The sequence below is a fragment of the Megalobrama amblycephala genome, linkage group LG8 (genome assembly GCF_018812025.1).
Source record: "Megalobrama amblycephala isolate DHTTF-2021 linkage group LG8, ASM1881202v1, whole genome shotgun sequence".
NCBI lineage: Eukaryota > Metazoa > Chordata > Actinopteri > Cypriniformes > Xenocyprididae > Megalobrama > Megalobrama amblycephala.
Window position 1 is genome coordinate 18,512,101 of NC_063051.1, and position 15,473 is coordinate 18,527,573.

The 15,473-nt window shown below is 36.8% G+C and overlaps 2 protein-coding genes and 1 non-coding gene across 4 annotated transcripts in view; 2 read left to right on the top strand and 1 right to left on the bottom strand.

Moving 5' to 3' along the window:
* Positions 1–6,689, bottom strand: part of lrrc7 (leucine rich repeat containing 7) — a 150,367-nt gene extending 143,678 nt beyond the window's left edge. The window contains exon 1 of the mRNA XM_048199826.1: positions 6,331–6,689. The gene's annotated coding sequence lies outside the window, so the exon portion shown is untranslated. The remainder of the gene's footprint in view (positions 1–6,330) is intronic.
* A 6,093-nt stretch (positions 6,690–12,782) lies between these two features.
* shroom2a (shroom family member 2a) overlaps positions 12,783–15,473 on the top strand; it is a 52,475-nt gene continuing 49,784 nt past the window's right edge. The window contains exon 1 of one of the 2 annotated variants that reach the window (XM_048199821.1): positions 12,783–13,804. In XM_048199821.1, coding sequence (XP_048055778.1) covers positions 13,601–13,804 — 204 coding nt within the window. In that variant the 5' untranslated portion in view covers positions 12,783–13,600. The remainder of the gene's footprint in view (positions 13,805–15,473) is intronic. The other variant, XM_048199812.1, reaches the window with a different exon arrangement.
* Positions 14,202–14,273, top strand: trnag-ucc. Its single transcript has one exon. It is a non-coding gene; the product is annotated as a tRNA-Gly (tRNA).

Sequence of the window (15,473 nt, forward strand, 5' to 3'; positions counted from 1 at the left end):
ATGGCCAAACCGCATGTAAAAAGCAGCGGTTTTGAAAATACACATGTTCACGTGGACAGAGCCTTATGCTGTGCTCTCTGAATTATCGTAAATACGAGTTTAAAAAAAATTGCACATGAACCCTTTCAAAACTTGAATGCGATGATCTCATAATCACGACTTCAGAAGTGGGAATTATCAAATTTCCGATAGCACGTGAAGGCAGCATTAGTTCCTGTGTGTCAAATAGATTAATTTTCAGTGAGATCACAACTACTATGAATAACATACTCTTCAATGACACTGTTCTCTATGTAATTTATATGAATACATTATTATTTGCAATATTTTTCTCTAAATGGCCAAGGTAACTCACTCACTCAAGAAGAAAGCACAAGTGCCAAACATTGTTTGTATAGAGGCCTTTGTCTGAGGGATCAAGGGAATGAAATTTAGATGACTGTACAGAAATAAAACAAAATTAATATAAAAAAATAAGATCCAACAGTTGTGTAAACCACAAATGTTCCTAAAACAGTTTTGCTTCAGCGGATAAAATCTTATATTCCATTCTCAAAGGCTCGTCATTCTCAGATTCAAGCTCTGCTGTATGGACTGTTGGGAAAAATCCTGAATTTCACACCAGTGCGGGTGTACCGAGGGCACATAGGTGGCACTTATGAACACCCAACGGTCTCTTGAACTTCACAGACACAACAAAGACCACAAGTATCAAGGGAAAATACAGGGGGGAAAAAGTCATGTGAAAGGAGGCAGCAATGTAATTGGCTGATTACCCTGTCAATACCATTCATCATGTCTGCAACTGGTCCAGAAATCCTTACAAATTGGTGGAAACAGACACTATTACTTAAAAAGTTAAAAACTCACAAAAAAATTGATAAATTACATTTTTTGTTGTTGCCTTTGAGACAGGACAGTACAGATAATCAAAAGGAAGCAAAGTAGAAGATGGGATGTGGAAAAGTCACCAAGCTGGGACTCAAACTCAGGTCACCTGAAGCACAACCACATTACACTTCAGAGCACTGCCCACTAGGCTATCAGCTCCAATGAATTATAATTATTATTATGAAAATGCATAAACTTTATGAGAATCTTATGTGACTTGGTTTTAGTAAATATTACTTGGGGTCAGTAAGTTTTGTTTTTTTAATTGATTACCACTTTTTATTCAGCAAGGCCCCATTAAATTGATCAAAAGTCACAGTAAAAACATTTATTTATTTTGTTTGAAAATGTCTACTTCAAATAAATGTCTGCTTTTGAACTTTATATCCATCAAAGTTTCTTCTTTGAAAAGCTTGTATACAATATGTGGGTTTTAGACATGACTATAAAACGTGTCAAGTGAGCATGTCCACAAACAAATTTGATGGAAAGGACTGTGGACTTTATCGAGGTTCTGCTGCTTGGAATATGGTTCCTATAAATATAAAAAAAGTGCATATGTGTTTAGAAGACTATGTAAAGATATGCTTACAGATGTGTAGGTGTATGTTGTATGTTTGATATGCTGCTACTTTAAATGATTGAATCATGTATGTGCAGTTAATTATTCAGATTAACGGAAACATCAAAAGACTAATGTGGAAGAAATACACTTTGGTGATTTAATCTGAGTAATTGTATATCATTTTGTCCTTGTTGAAGCTAATGGGGATCCAAAGAATAAAATAAATAAAGAATCCTAAAAAGAAAATTAGCATATTAGAATGATTTCTGAAGTATAGCATGACACTGAAGACTGGAGTGAAATTCTCTATTTAAATTAAATTAAAGGGTTAGTTCACCCAAAAATGGAAATTATGTCATTAATGACTCACCCTCATGTCGTTCCAAACCCGTAAGACCTCCGTTCATCTTCGGAACACAGTTTAAGATATTTTAGATTTAGTCCGAGAGCTTTCTGTCCCTCCATTGAAAATGTATGTACGGTAGACTGTCCATGTCCAGAAAGGTAATAAAAACATCATCAAAGTAGTCCATGTGACATCAGTGGGTTAGTTAGAAGTTTTTGAAGCATCGAAAATACATTTTGGTCCAAAAATAACAAAAACTACGACTTTATTCAGCATTGTCTTCTCTTCCGGGTCTGTTGTATATCCGCTTTCACTCCTCAATGCTGAATAAAGTTGTAGTTTTTGTTATTTTTGGACCAAAATGTATTTTAGATGCTTCAAAAACTTCTAACTAACCCACTGATGTCACACGGACTACTTTGATGATGCTTTTATTACCTTTCTGGACATGGACAGTATACCGTACATACATTTTCAATGGAAGGACAGAAAGCTCTCGGACTAAATCTAAAATATCTTAAACTGTGTTCTGAAGATGAACGGAGGTCTTACGGGTTTGGAACGACATGAGGGTGAGTCATTAATGCAATGACTAACCCTTTAAATAGAAAACAATTATTTTGAATAATATAATTTAAAAATGCTTCACTATATTACCTTTTTACTGTATTTTTGCTTGAAATATGCAGATTTGTTGAGCATTAGAGACTAAAAACAAACATTTGAAAAGTAGTGTATATTTCTATAAATGTAATTTATAAAATGTAAACAATAACGTGTAGTTTGGTTTGGTTGTCATTAAAAGTCAAATAAATTTCCATATGTTAACCCACTGAACTGTAAACATAAAATGGAACTGGAACATGAATTCCTATTGGACCTTTCTGCAGAGAAGGGACTTTGCCTCCCCACTAGTCCTGTACCATACAGCTACACAGCAGCTAATGCCCTTGCTGCAGGTGGAAAGTGAATGACTGATTGAGTGGATAAGCATGCTGAATAACTTTTACTCAGCTTGTCAGAAATCTTCCTCAGCTATCAGTCACCCTTCTCACACACAGCAGGGGCCGCTCTCAGCCTGCCATTGCAGTGGAGCACAACTGGAAGCCCCCACTCTCTGCCTCTCTCTCCGCAGAGTAAGCTCTTACACTGCAGACGCCCACACAACACTGAAATGAAACCTTGTCTGTAGGCTGAAAAACTGAAAAACTGTCTTTTCTGCCAGTGTACAGAGAATCATGACAGACAGACAGAAAGAGAATCAGAAAGAGCAAATATCGCTTCCTCATAACCTCAACATAGCGTTTCTGAGGTAAACCAAGTAGGATGTAGATCGCAAGTCATCGAGGAACAGCGATTACACTGCAAGTGTCGAAAATTATGCATCACGCAGACATTCTTACCTACAGCGATGATTCAAAAGGTGAAAACTTGTGGGTGTTTCCATGACTGGCAAACCACAGCACACACAACAGATGGGAAAGTAACACTTCAACAAACACTTCAACAAAGAACCGTTATGTCCACTGAGAAGACAGCAGATGCATTGCTTTGCTCCTAGTTGTGAAGTCACATAGTGAGTAAGGGTGTTCCAGATCTGCAATAATAGGCGATAATTATAATAAAGTGCTAAACCTCCAGCATTCTGCTGTGTATGTGTGTGTGAGAGAGAAAGTGTTTATGTGTAGGCAGGCCTTTCACACAGAGATGATGCTGCACCATGGAAACCTGTGCAGATATCTGCAGCTAATTATGCAGCGACCCGCTGACAGATATGAAGAGGAAAAAGCACCATGGAATTAAAGTGCCAGCTCTGGCTGCCTCCATTCTCCACACCACTAGTGAAAAAATGTGTGTGTGTGTGTGTGTGTGTGTGTGTGTGTGTGTGTGTGTGTGTGTGTGTGTGTGTGTGTGTGTGTGTGTATAAGAGAGAGATAGAGAGTAAAGACTTGAAAGAGCACGGCATGATGTAATCAAGTAACTTAAGTAGAAATCCTGAATCCACATACTTAAAATGCCTGAAGAGTAGTATTAAACTGAACAAAACAAACTTAATTTCATGCAACTATAAAATGGCATTTGTTTGTTACCATCAAACAGTTCAGACATATCATAATGTCTCAGCACTATATACACTGTACTGTATATATAGACTTTTGTGATAAATATCTCTAACTAAACCAAGACAAAGGTTACATTCCCTAAAACATCTCTATTTTACCAAACCAGTGTGAGCTGAATGGATAGATCTGTACTGGTAATCCACACCTCTTCCTTGCTCTATCATGGTATAGCTACATTATGATTAAAAAAGCTGAGTATATTCCATGGGACAAGCTTATGTAGGTCAGGGTGACCTAGTTGACAGAAGACCTACTTTAATCTGATTGGCTTTATCAAGACGATCCAGTCCCTGCACTGTTGCTTCCTTCAAACCAGGTCTGTTTATATATCATTCATTCTGAAATAATCATCATAAATTCTGAAACATGCATAAGCCTCAAATGGACGTAAAAATTAATACATTTTGATGATGCATGGCAATGAATAATTGTGACTCACCCAATTATTAAACATTAAAAAGAGGTTTTCTTGATTCTAAAACAACGGGAAAGTTATTACTGATACTTTCTGATCTTTTTTCCTGCTCTTTCTAACATGAGAGACCCAGATAATTTAGCTGACTCTTGTTGGCCTGCTGCCCAGTCAAGATGGTTTCAGATGGATTTCTAGAGGAAAACATTCCAAGGATTTGGTGACCTTGTGAGGGAGTGATGAGCCTCTCAAAGGCATTGACTTCAAGTCTTTCAAACCACCTTTTTAGCATTTCAAACTATGTATATGGTCACTGAGGATGTTATATTGCCAGGATCTTATATATGTTATGGACATATTGGTAACACTTTACAGTAAGGTTCATTTGTTAACATTAGTTAATGTAATAACTAGCATGAACTAATCATGAGCAATAGATTTGTTACTGTATTTGTTAATCTTTGTTAATGTTAGTTAATAAAAAAATACAGCTGTTCATTGATTGTTCATGTTAGTTCACAGTGCATTAACTAGCTAATGTTAACAAATACAACTCTTGATTTTAATAATGTATTAGTAAATGCTGAAATTAACATTAACAAATATTAATAAATGCTGTAGAAGTGCAGTTCATGTTAACTAATGTAGTTAACTAATGTTAACTAATGAACCTTATTGTAAAGTGTTACCAACATATTATACTGTATATGTTAGAGAAATTCTAGTTAAATAACAGTTTAAAGGCAAGTGCATAATAAATGTTCATTAAACTCTATCAGGCAAATAAATTTTTTTGTGACCAAATAGTCTGTAATTTTTATTTATTTATTTTTTTTGTAGTAGAAGTAGAGCAAATAATACAGGTGCATTTTGGAGTATAATTATAATATATTATTTTAATATAATTACTTGCAGTAAAATGAAATAAAATAATTCTTGTAAAAATAATTCTTGTAAAATAATTCTCTAGCGTTTGCACTAAAATTCAAAGTCGTGATAACTGTTAATTCCAAATCATTCGCCCACTCTCAGAGTTAGCCCTTTTCAGAGAACTTTGGGAACACATTTAATAACCTGCAAGCTTAAACCATTTTGCTAATTATTAGGTGGGCTAAATGTGCCCACTTCAACATTTAACACTAAAAAATAATCAAATTGTTCCCACAAAGTTTTTTTCTCAATAAAATAAGGGGGCTGTTATAAGACTACTTTTAAAACCTCTAAACCTGCATGAAACATATAACATGTCACCTAGTTTCTGAAGGTGATTCATATTCTGTCCCAAGAATACACTAAACATTTCAGAGGTTCCCTACTACACATTCATACCATTCTGTTAAATAGAGTGAGATATATATATATATATATATTTATACAGAAATCAAACTAAAATGGGTCGACAATAATGCAGCCATTTGGATATTTTAAAGACAGACAAATTACAAATTATCTTAAAGTGTCCCACTTTACCTGCATTCTACCCATTTCTGACATGTGACTAATGACATTACAGTGTATTTTTGCTGAAAAGTTGAACAACTTTTTTGTCTTTTTTGGGGGGTATAATGACACCTAAGCATTCGCATTTAAAGGGGTAGAATAAGTTAAGTAACCCTTATAAGCAACAGTGCCAACCTGAACTTGGACTAACATGCCTAGACTGCGTTTTTGAGTAAACGCGTCTTTTGATGCTAGAAATTACAGGAAAGATCGCGAATAACCAGGTTAACTTGTGCTACTTAGCAAAAACCCGTTATGCACCTGAACTCCTTCAGGACAGAGGGGTCAATAGTTAATCAGAGCTGGAACTGCACATTTGAGACATGATACCCGCAACATGCGCAAAGCTGCTGCTGACTTTGAGTAGGCGTACTTTCATTTCAGCCAGCTGCGACTCAGTGCAGATGCACGAACATTCAAGCACTGCCACTGTAAAACGCGTTCTTTAAAGAGCAAAAGAAACATGTTAAACATGCACTCAATTCGTACGTACCGTATGGAGCAATTTGCTCATTTTGGGACCGAATGAACAAGATTAGAAAAAGACGTTTTCCAAAAAACGGATTTCGGCTCCCTCCCCTCCAAAAAATCCAGTGGAAATAACAGTGGGTCACGTTTTTAATCAAAAACGACACAATTTTCTATGTTATTAGCCATCGTGCCTTCTTGTAGACCGTCTCCATCCCCTCTGCATCGTCGGTGCGGTTCAGTGCAATGGCTGCGCGCGTGCATACGGTGGTCTGCGGACGGACTCCCACGACGTCAATCAAACAAGTTCACCTACGCTTCACGCCTGAGTGCGAGGATTGGATATGAAGTTGCATTATGTCTTAAATTATTCTCTCTGCCACATTATTCATATCATAGCACCTCCTGCTCGCGCATGTGTTTACAGGCCACGTGAGTTTATAGCGAGCTAATGTATTTGAGGGTCTTATGTACCTTTATGATTTTAGCTAGACTAACAAACAGATATGTAAGCACATAATATTTGTTTTATAGGAACCTATTATAGTTTAAGCATTACTATTGTTGAAGCACATTCGCGATGTGATTCGGATGTTGGCACATGGTGGCAGGTAGGTCTAATTAATAAATATTATTAAGTAAAGTACGATTGCGAGTGTGACATTGTCTTTAATAGTTCAATGGTTCATAAATAGTTCATATTTCTTCTATGAAAATAGTTCCAAAGTCATCATTAAGCATCTTCAATCAATGCACAGAATAAAGCCGGTCTGTCATAAAGAGCGGAGTTTACAGAGGTTTACAGAGGAGTTCTGTGATCACTGGCTCCAGCTCTTTTTACTCTATTCCGGGTTTGTATTTCAGCATTAGTGAGAGAAACCCGCTGTAAGCGATCATGATCATGGAGCGAGAGAAAACACAAACGCTATGATTTCTGAAAGCCCAAAAGAATGTCTAAAGGAAATCTACATTCCCAATTTGAAGACATGATGGCCGACGAGATCCCAGAGTGACCCAGGAGACAGCCATGAGGGAGGCAATCCATGGCGGCAGTGATGGAGGGAGGAGCCAAGGTGGTAGTTTAAACCCAACCGACGGCAATGCCGCCTGGGCTCCATGGGACCGAGAGACCCGGTGACGAAGGACTGGGAGACCAGGGTGGAGCCAGTGGGCCGGAGGACTGATGCGACGTCAGTGTGAGCAAGGACTGTGGTGGAACTTGAGGGATGGAGGAGCCCGGCGTAGCTGTAGGCGTGGAGGGAGGGAGCGTAGTAGACAGCCCGGAAGTCCATGGCAATGGAGCGACAACTGACCAGGGCAGAGCTGGTGGGACAAGGAAGCCCAGTGGAGCCGAAGGGATGACAGTCCCTGGTGGAGCCGAGGGGGCGAGGTGGAACTGAGGGCTCCAAGGGACGAGGCGGAGCTCGGGACTCCTTAAGCCAGGGCAGAGCTAGGGACCAGAAGCCCCAAGGCGGATCAGGGCTGATGGTGGAGCTGATGGGCTGAAGGGAGCCAGCGGAGGCATAGCCGAGGGAATGGCTGACTTTGGACGTTGGGCTTCTTCTCCATGACGGCTGTGGCTACTGGCTCTGGCTCCACAGTGGGCATCATCTCAGGCTTGATCTTCGTCGTGGGAATCCGCTGGGTCTCTCGGCCTGTGGTGGGCTCAGGATCCATAACCACAGTGGGGGTGGGTGCTGGGTCTGGCTCTGGGATGGTGATAGATGCAGTGTTCGCATGGATGCTGGCAATGGAATGATGAATGATGGTTCAAAATTACAATGTAATTTATTAAACTAAGCACACAGATAGTCCAGAAGGCGGCACATCCACAAAACAGCATGTACAACATAACACAACAATACCCAATAAGGAACTGAAAACCAAGAGGAACTTAGGGGCTGTTTACACAACACCATTTTCAACTAAAAACAGAAAAATTTTATGCGTTTTAGCTGTTCATTTAAATGACAACGGCGTTTTGGTGGCCTGAAAATGCGAACTTTTGAAAACAGGTTTCAAAGTAGAAGTTTTTGAAAATGATACCATTATCATGTTTGTGTAAACTGCAAAAATGCGAACCTGTGAAAATGGTGACGGCATGGACATTCATATTATCCGTGTGAACGTTTTGATAATGTTGTCATCTGTACAACCTTCTGTTTTTAGTACATCGTTGTCGGGTACCCTTAAATACACATAGATAATGACCTTAATTAAGAACAGCTGTGATGATTGAATGAGTGTCCATTGAAACTAATGACTGGTGGGAAATTAGAAACAAAGGAAACAAGAAACTGATGATAAACAACCTCAAAGTCCATGAAAGTGAAAGACAAACTAAACTGAATGTAAATGTGTCAAAGAAACTTCTTTCAAAAACATTAAAAAATTGTAATGTTTCCAAACTTTTGGCAGGTATTGTATATTTAGTTAGTTAGACTCAGTTCCCATTTGTGTGTGTGTGTGTGTGTGTGTGTGTGTGTGTGTGTGTGTGTGTGTGTGTGTGTGTGTGTGTGTGTGAAAACAAGAAAATGTTGCACTGTGAGAACACTAGACTATACCACTCTATGATATTCATTATACTGTACTCAGCCATCATTACCATGGCAACTATAGATCATGCACAAAATACACCAGTGAGCCACTTTCCATTTCACTGAGCAACAATGATGTTGTATCTCTTTTTCATCACAAATATAAGATACTGTGAATAGCCTACAATGTATTATAGATTATACTGGGCTATTAGAAGGTGCTTTGCATTACATAAACTGACAGTGGTGATCTACACATTTTTTAAAGGAAATAAACCTGGCTGGCCATTTTCATATTCAATATTGTCTAAGCTGATTAATTAGGTAGGCTATTTGCTCAGTAGTCTACAATGTGTCATAAATAAGCCTTAATAGTTTTTAATAGACTTTACAATGTCATAAACAGCTTGATTAAACTGATGCCACACACCAGCATTCATTTAAACATAGCTTTAGTAATACTTGCACACAAGCACAAAGAGTGAACAACAGACCTGATTTTAAAGCTACCAGGTTTCTCACATATAACATAATTGGATTTTATCCACAGGGCAGTCTTATATTTGAGAGTTTGAATGGCGTACTGTTCCTTGCTTGGATATCTAGACTTCAGTTGCATCCACTTTTACATATTACAGTAACAACAGGCCATCAGCTGAGAGAAAAACACATTGATGAACACTGATGTGTAGAGTATGTACTGTACAGCAATTGTTAGGAGGTTATCTGACTTAAGAGGATTCTGCTTTATTTTACAGTTGCTTAGCAACAGCCTGATCTCTGAAAAGTGCAGTGCAGAAGGAATGAATCTAAAAACTCTTAAAAAATGTTCATGCTCATTCTGTATTTTGTCCTTGACATAGACCAGCTTGAATTTTATATTTCATAGACAGTGCTCACTGTTGTTCATTTTAAATAGTAACGAATGCAAGAGATACAGTGCATTGGTCGTGCATGTCACTGTGGGGATTTTATGAGAATTTAATCAATTCTGCAGTATGTTCCCTCTACCCTATGTGCATTTCTCTTAGTGATGGGTGTTAGAGGTAAACACTTATCAAAAAATATCCATTTATTGCAGTCAGAGTGATTTGGCTCAAAACTGAACTGCTTTAAGACTCATTGAATACATTGATTCTATATGGTTGAAGAAACAACCAATAAATAAATAAATAAAACAATAAACATTTTCAAAAGTAAGTCTGGTTGTGAAGTTTCCATGGCAGTACACCATGCTCACCTCTCAGCTCTGCCATTGTCTGATGAGATCGGGAGGACATCTTTATACTTTTGACATTGATATGAAAATTAATTAGTGTGAACAGCATGTGATTCACATACCAAAGCTGTTTGTTACATTGTAAATAAAAGTAAAGTGTGCCAAACATATTTATTTATATGGACACCATAATGTAAGCATAATAAAAGTGTAAAAGCATGAAACTGAAGCTGGGATAGTCTTTTCTTCCCTATTGTGATTTATATCTGTATTAAACGGCTTCTTGAACAAGAAAAACTGTAGGGCGGGACTTAATTTTGTCCATCTGGAATCGATTGGATCATTGTGGTTTGATCAGTGACGGATTGTCCCGCCTTCGAGCCATTAAACTCTTCGTCAGAGAAGAGAAGAAATGTCGCTGCAAGTGGGAGGGGAAGTTATTTTAATTAAAAAATACGAGGGCACATTAATAATAAAAAATAATAATATGCACGGGTAAGTCATTTATAGTAATAAATACTGCAAAATTGCATAAACAAATAAGAAAGGTCACCTTTGATTTCATAGTGACTTTGAACATGTAGAATCACATAGTATTTACCAAGTCTTCCATCTCACTTCGGTCTCGTTTACTGATATCACTAGTTAATTTATACATTTATATATTTGGCAGACACTTATTAGAAGAAATTTGCCTGCCATTCAAGATGTGTTCTGCCAATGGAACTACCAATGAGCTTGTGGAACCTGAATTTATTTACTTCAACATAGAAATAGGCTACTAGTTTCTAATCCTAATGTATAATAATACCTCATTATTCATTCATGTGGTAATTCGTGTGGCAATTTGGGTAATTTGCAGAACTATTTCTTTTTATGCTAGCATGGGGAGAGCTGATGAGAAGAACTACTGGTTTAGAGGTCTCTAATGACCTGTTGCTGAATGTGTAAATGCTCTTTTGCTTTTCAGCTGCTGTCAGTGACAAGGAAACTACAGTAGATAGTCTTGCTTGTTTGCTTTTCTCACTCAGTGCTATTAAAGGCGGAGGTTCTGCTGTACCTTTCTGTGATGGACTCTCTGTTTATAGTCCAAGATCTTCCAAGATGACATAAATCAAGTTTCTTAGATAGTTTCTTAGGCAGTGTTTCTTTTTTAACTAATCTCTATACTGTGAAATATTCATGCCAACTTAACCACAGATGTCAACCCATGAAAATATAGTAGGCTTATATTAGGAATCATCCCTAATAATCTTCAAAAATAAATAAATGGGTGAGTCATATTGGTGCTGCATTAGTAATCTTCATCGCTCGCTTTACTCATAATTCTGTATGTTTTCATTATTCGTTTTAAAATCAACAAACACATGCTGAGCTTTAATTGAGTTTAAATGTAGTGTAGCCTAAAATAAAGATGTTATGAAATTAACTAAAAATGTAAACGCTTTATAACGAAACCAGATTGTTCTTAAACGAATTATGGATGACTGTGAACTGTACATTTCTACAGTCAATCTCTGTGCATCAGAGTGTACCTTTAACAGGTAGGTTGAGCTGCCAATAGACTTGTATTGAGAGACTATTAGGTTTTTAATGTAGGCTCAACAGAAGGCCTACACAGAGAGAGTGTATGTGTGTGTTCTGAAAAAATGTGGTTCTCTATGGCAAGCACAGAGGATTGTCTTACTATTGCTTTGCAAGCTACAAAGCTGATTATTTTTCTTTGCATTAATCTAAATTAGGTATATGTGCCATCAGCAAGCAAAAGCTGATTAATTTTTATTTATATATTTTTTTTTACCAAGAACTTGGGCTGATCAATCTGCATGCCTATACTTCTGAGACATAGCATGCTTTCAGAATTACTTAAGCATGACAATTACTTGTACAAGAACCATTTGGCAAAAAAAGAAAAATGAAACAAAGTGAATCTAATGCACTGATTTGTTATGTCCACTGGGAACTTGTTTTCATAGAACTTTAAATCATGTACAGGACAGAGGAATCAATGGAAAGATACCCATGAGTGCCCTCTCTGGGAAGAGATGTCATGTTGCATGCATTATTGATTTATGTTTTATGAGGTTTTTATTATAAGAAATACGATTTGTAAGAATACATTATTCACTACATTCATACATTTTTTTTTTTTTTTTTTTTTGCTTTCTTCATCATTTTTTGCCTATTTTGGTCAATAATTCATTATATTATTTTAACACAAGTTTTTATAAAAGATTCATTTTCTAAGATTTATTTATTTAGAAATATTTTCACTAACATTAAACAATATAAAACCGCGTGTATATTACACATGTATATTGGAGTTTATAAATAAATGAATTTTTTTACATATACAACACCTGATTTTGACAGAGATTTTTCAGGTACTTGGCACATTCCTAGTTTTTATTCGTATTATTAAATAAAATTTAAGGTTGTGGTGCCTTTTGTTTGGACTTTGTTGAATATTAATTTTCATGGCTAATATATCAAGGGACATATTTGTCACCATATTTTGAAAATAACCCGTATCAAATTATAAGCACTTTAACATCGTTTTATTAAAGTCACTATACAAACCAATCTTTTACTATTTCGATAAATTACTTCAAAGCGCATTGTTATAGTAAGCGCTTGCAAAATAGTGCGGCCACACACAGTGAACAGTAGAGGTCGCTGCTGCTCTCTTTTCATAGTTAGTGACGAGCGCACACAGGTAGATTGAGTCTTGTTAATCCACAGTATCCCAACAGATCAGCCTTCTGCCATCAAGCATTGCAGCCTTTGTGTCTCATCTCCGAGGACATTTTGCGTTAGAATAAAAACTAAGAGAGAAATGTATTTATTTCGGTTCGTACAACAGTTGGAAAACTTATAATGTGGTTCAGGGAAGAGATGTAAAGTACGGTGTTCATCCACTTGTTGATTGAATAGGACTCGCGGTTAGCTGACTAGCTCCACCGGTACTCACACTTACCACAGGACTGGAAGAGCACAACCTTCACTATGAACACAGCGAAACCCGTATGACTAATCAGTATTTCTGGTTTACGACTTGAATCCGGACGGTTGCGTTATCGACAGTCAGTCAGTGAGCGAGCGTTTTTTATTATTATTGTAGGAAACACTTGATTTTAATGGCGAGACAAACTTAAACTGAATCATTTGGCTAATGCTAACATAAAGAAACGGGTTAGATAAACCATAAACAAACAAGACTTAACATTTTTGTTAATCGCACTTTGTTTCAGGAATTAAAACAAAACTATTTTGTTTTAGTTGGGAAGCTTGTTTTGTGAATTTACACTCCATTTCATTAAGTAGCGTTCTTAAATGATGCCTCGTTTAGACGAAGAAACAACGCAACAGAATATCCAAGAGAGGTTCATGTGATGTTCTTGTGGATTAACGTTAACAACTGCTGTTAATGTGGAAGACTATGTAGGATTTTGACTTTTGGAATTGATCCACCTCGGTTTTTGCTTTTAAACACAAAAGACTGCCATATTCTGTTGGTTGAGAGAGAGGTTGTGTATGAAATGGACACTATCAACCAATACTCCGGCTTTCCCGAAGGAGACCACAGGATCTTTTACAGTTCAGACAGATCTGGGAGTTTTGATGAACATCATGGTAATGGTGAGGGATGGAAAGTAGTGGATGTGACCCTCTCTGGGGGAGCACCATGGGGTTTTACCCTTAGAGGTGGACTGGAGCACGGAGAGCCTCTTCTTATAACCAAGGTAAGTCATGCGTCGACTATGTTGGACAGTGACCTCAGGACTGTTTATCTAACCTGAGCATTGTTGTTTGAGAGAGAGAGAGACCTCTGTGTAACTTATAGTGTACAAAACCCCCCAGTTTCTTAAGAAAATGTTGGCAAATCTATATAAATTATATATAAACTAAATATAATAATATTTTAAATGATTATATTTGGTTTAATGAAAGTAAGGTAATAATAATATAAACAATATCATTTGATTTTTGATTCAGAATTATGAAGGGTTAAACTGTATTTCTAATATTCATATTCCTCTTCGAATATTTATTTGATTTTTTTCACATCAATTTTATATTACTATTGAAATAGTATCGCTTCAGTCTGGTGAGGTTGCATAGTGCCGCGATTTTCGCAGCGCGTTGGTGGTATAGTGGTAAGCATAGCTGCCTTCCAAGCAGTTGACCCGGGTTCGATTCCCGGCCAACGCAAAAATCTTTTTTTTCTTCTTCTTCTTTTGGAATCATTAAGTTCGCACAAGAAAGTAACATGCACAAAAGAGAGAAGTTTAAGGAGAAAGTGCTGGTTTTAAAATATGGACAATTCAAGCAAAGCAACTTCTTTTTGGTCCAGGAAGAACAGACAGCATCTCAGCAGATAGACATGCACAATGCCTAACCTTTCAGTCTAATTCACAACCATCAAACTGCAATCCCTTTGTTGAGAAACAGACCGTTTTTAAATTTATTTCACATAGGGCACCAGAACAGTTTATCTTAATCTAGTCATCAGCCTTTGACCCTTAGGGTTTGTACACCGAATTAGCCTATAAATCTGTTGTTATTTGACAGTATCGGAGATTATGTCATGAGACATAGTATCTCACAGAAAAAGCTATTTAAAGTAAAGAGAGTACACTTGTTTGATTGGACAAGCATTATGTTGTGAGAATTTAAAGGAAAACCAAAACTTTATACCATGGCTGAACCTATGCAAATAGAAGGAATGCTTGAGTTGCAATGGTCTAATCCAGGGGTTTTCAACCTGAACACGTTTGGTCAAATCAGATCATCCAAGTATCACATAGTCCCCATCTTTCAAAAGCCATATAAACTATTTATGACCAATATAGCTTTAATGTTTGAAGGATAAAACAGGATAGATTGAATGCTGTAGAAACGTTTTCCCACCCTGTACTACTGACATAAGATGAGCTATGCATCAGAGTTGTATTACATGCACAAAGTTGCACATTATAATTATGAATACCAGAAAGTTTTAAATAATTGTATTATATATTTTATTTATTTAATTTAAATAAATATATTTTATAGCATAAATATTTTTCTATTAATTTACTAAATTTTCAGTCATGTGTCATTCCACCTGAGTTTAATAAGTCTGTATTATTACAGATTTATTAAACTATCATGCTCGCCAAGGCTGCATTATTTGATCAAAAATATTGTGAAATATTACAATTTAAAATAACTCTTTTTATTTCAATATATTTTAAAATGTAATTTATTTCTGTGATGGCAAAGTTACATTTTTAGCAGTCATTATTCCATTATTAATATTAGGGCTGCACGATATATCGCATGAGATTGTCACGCGCATTTCGTCAGTAAAGTCGGTTCCCTGATTACCGCTAAATCGCCATCACCTGCTTTCAAATGGAGCGGCATTTA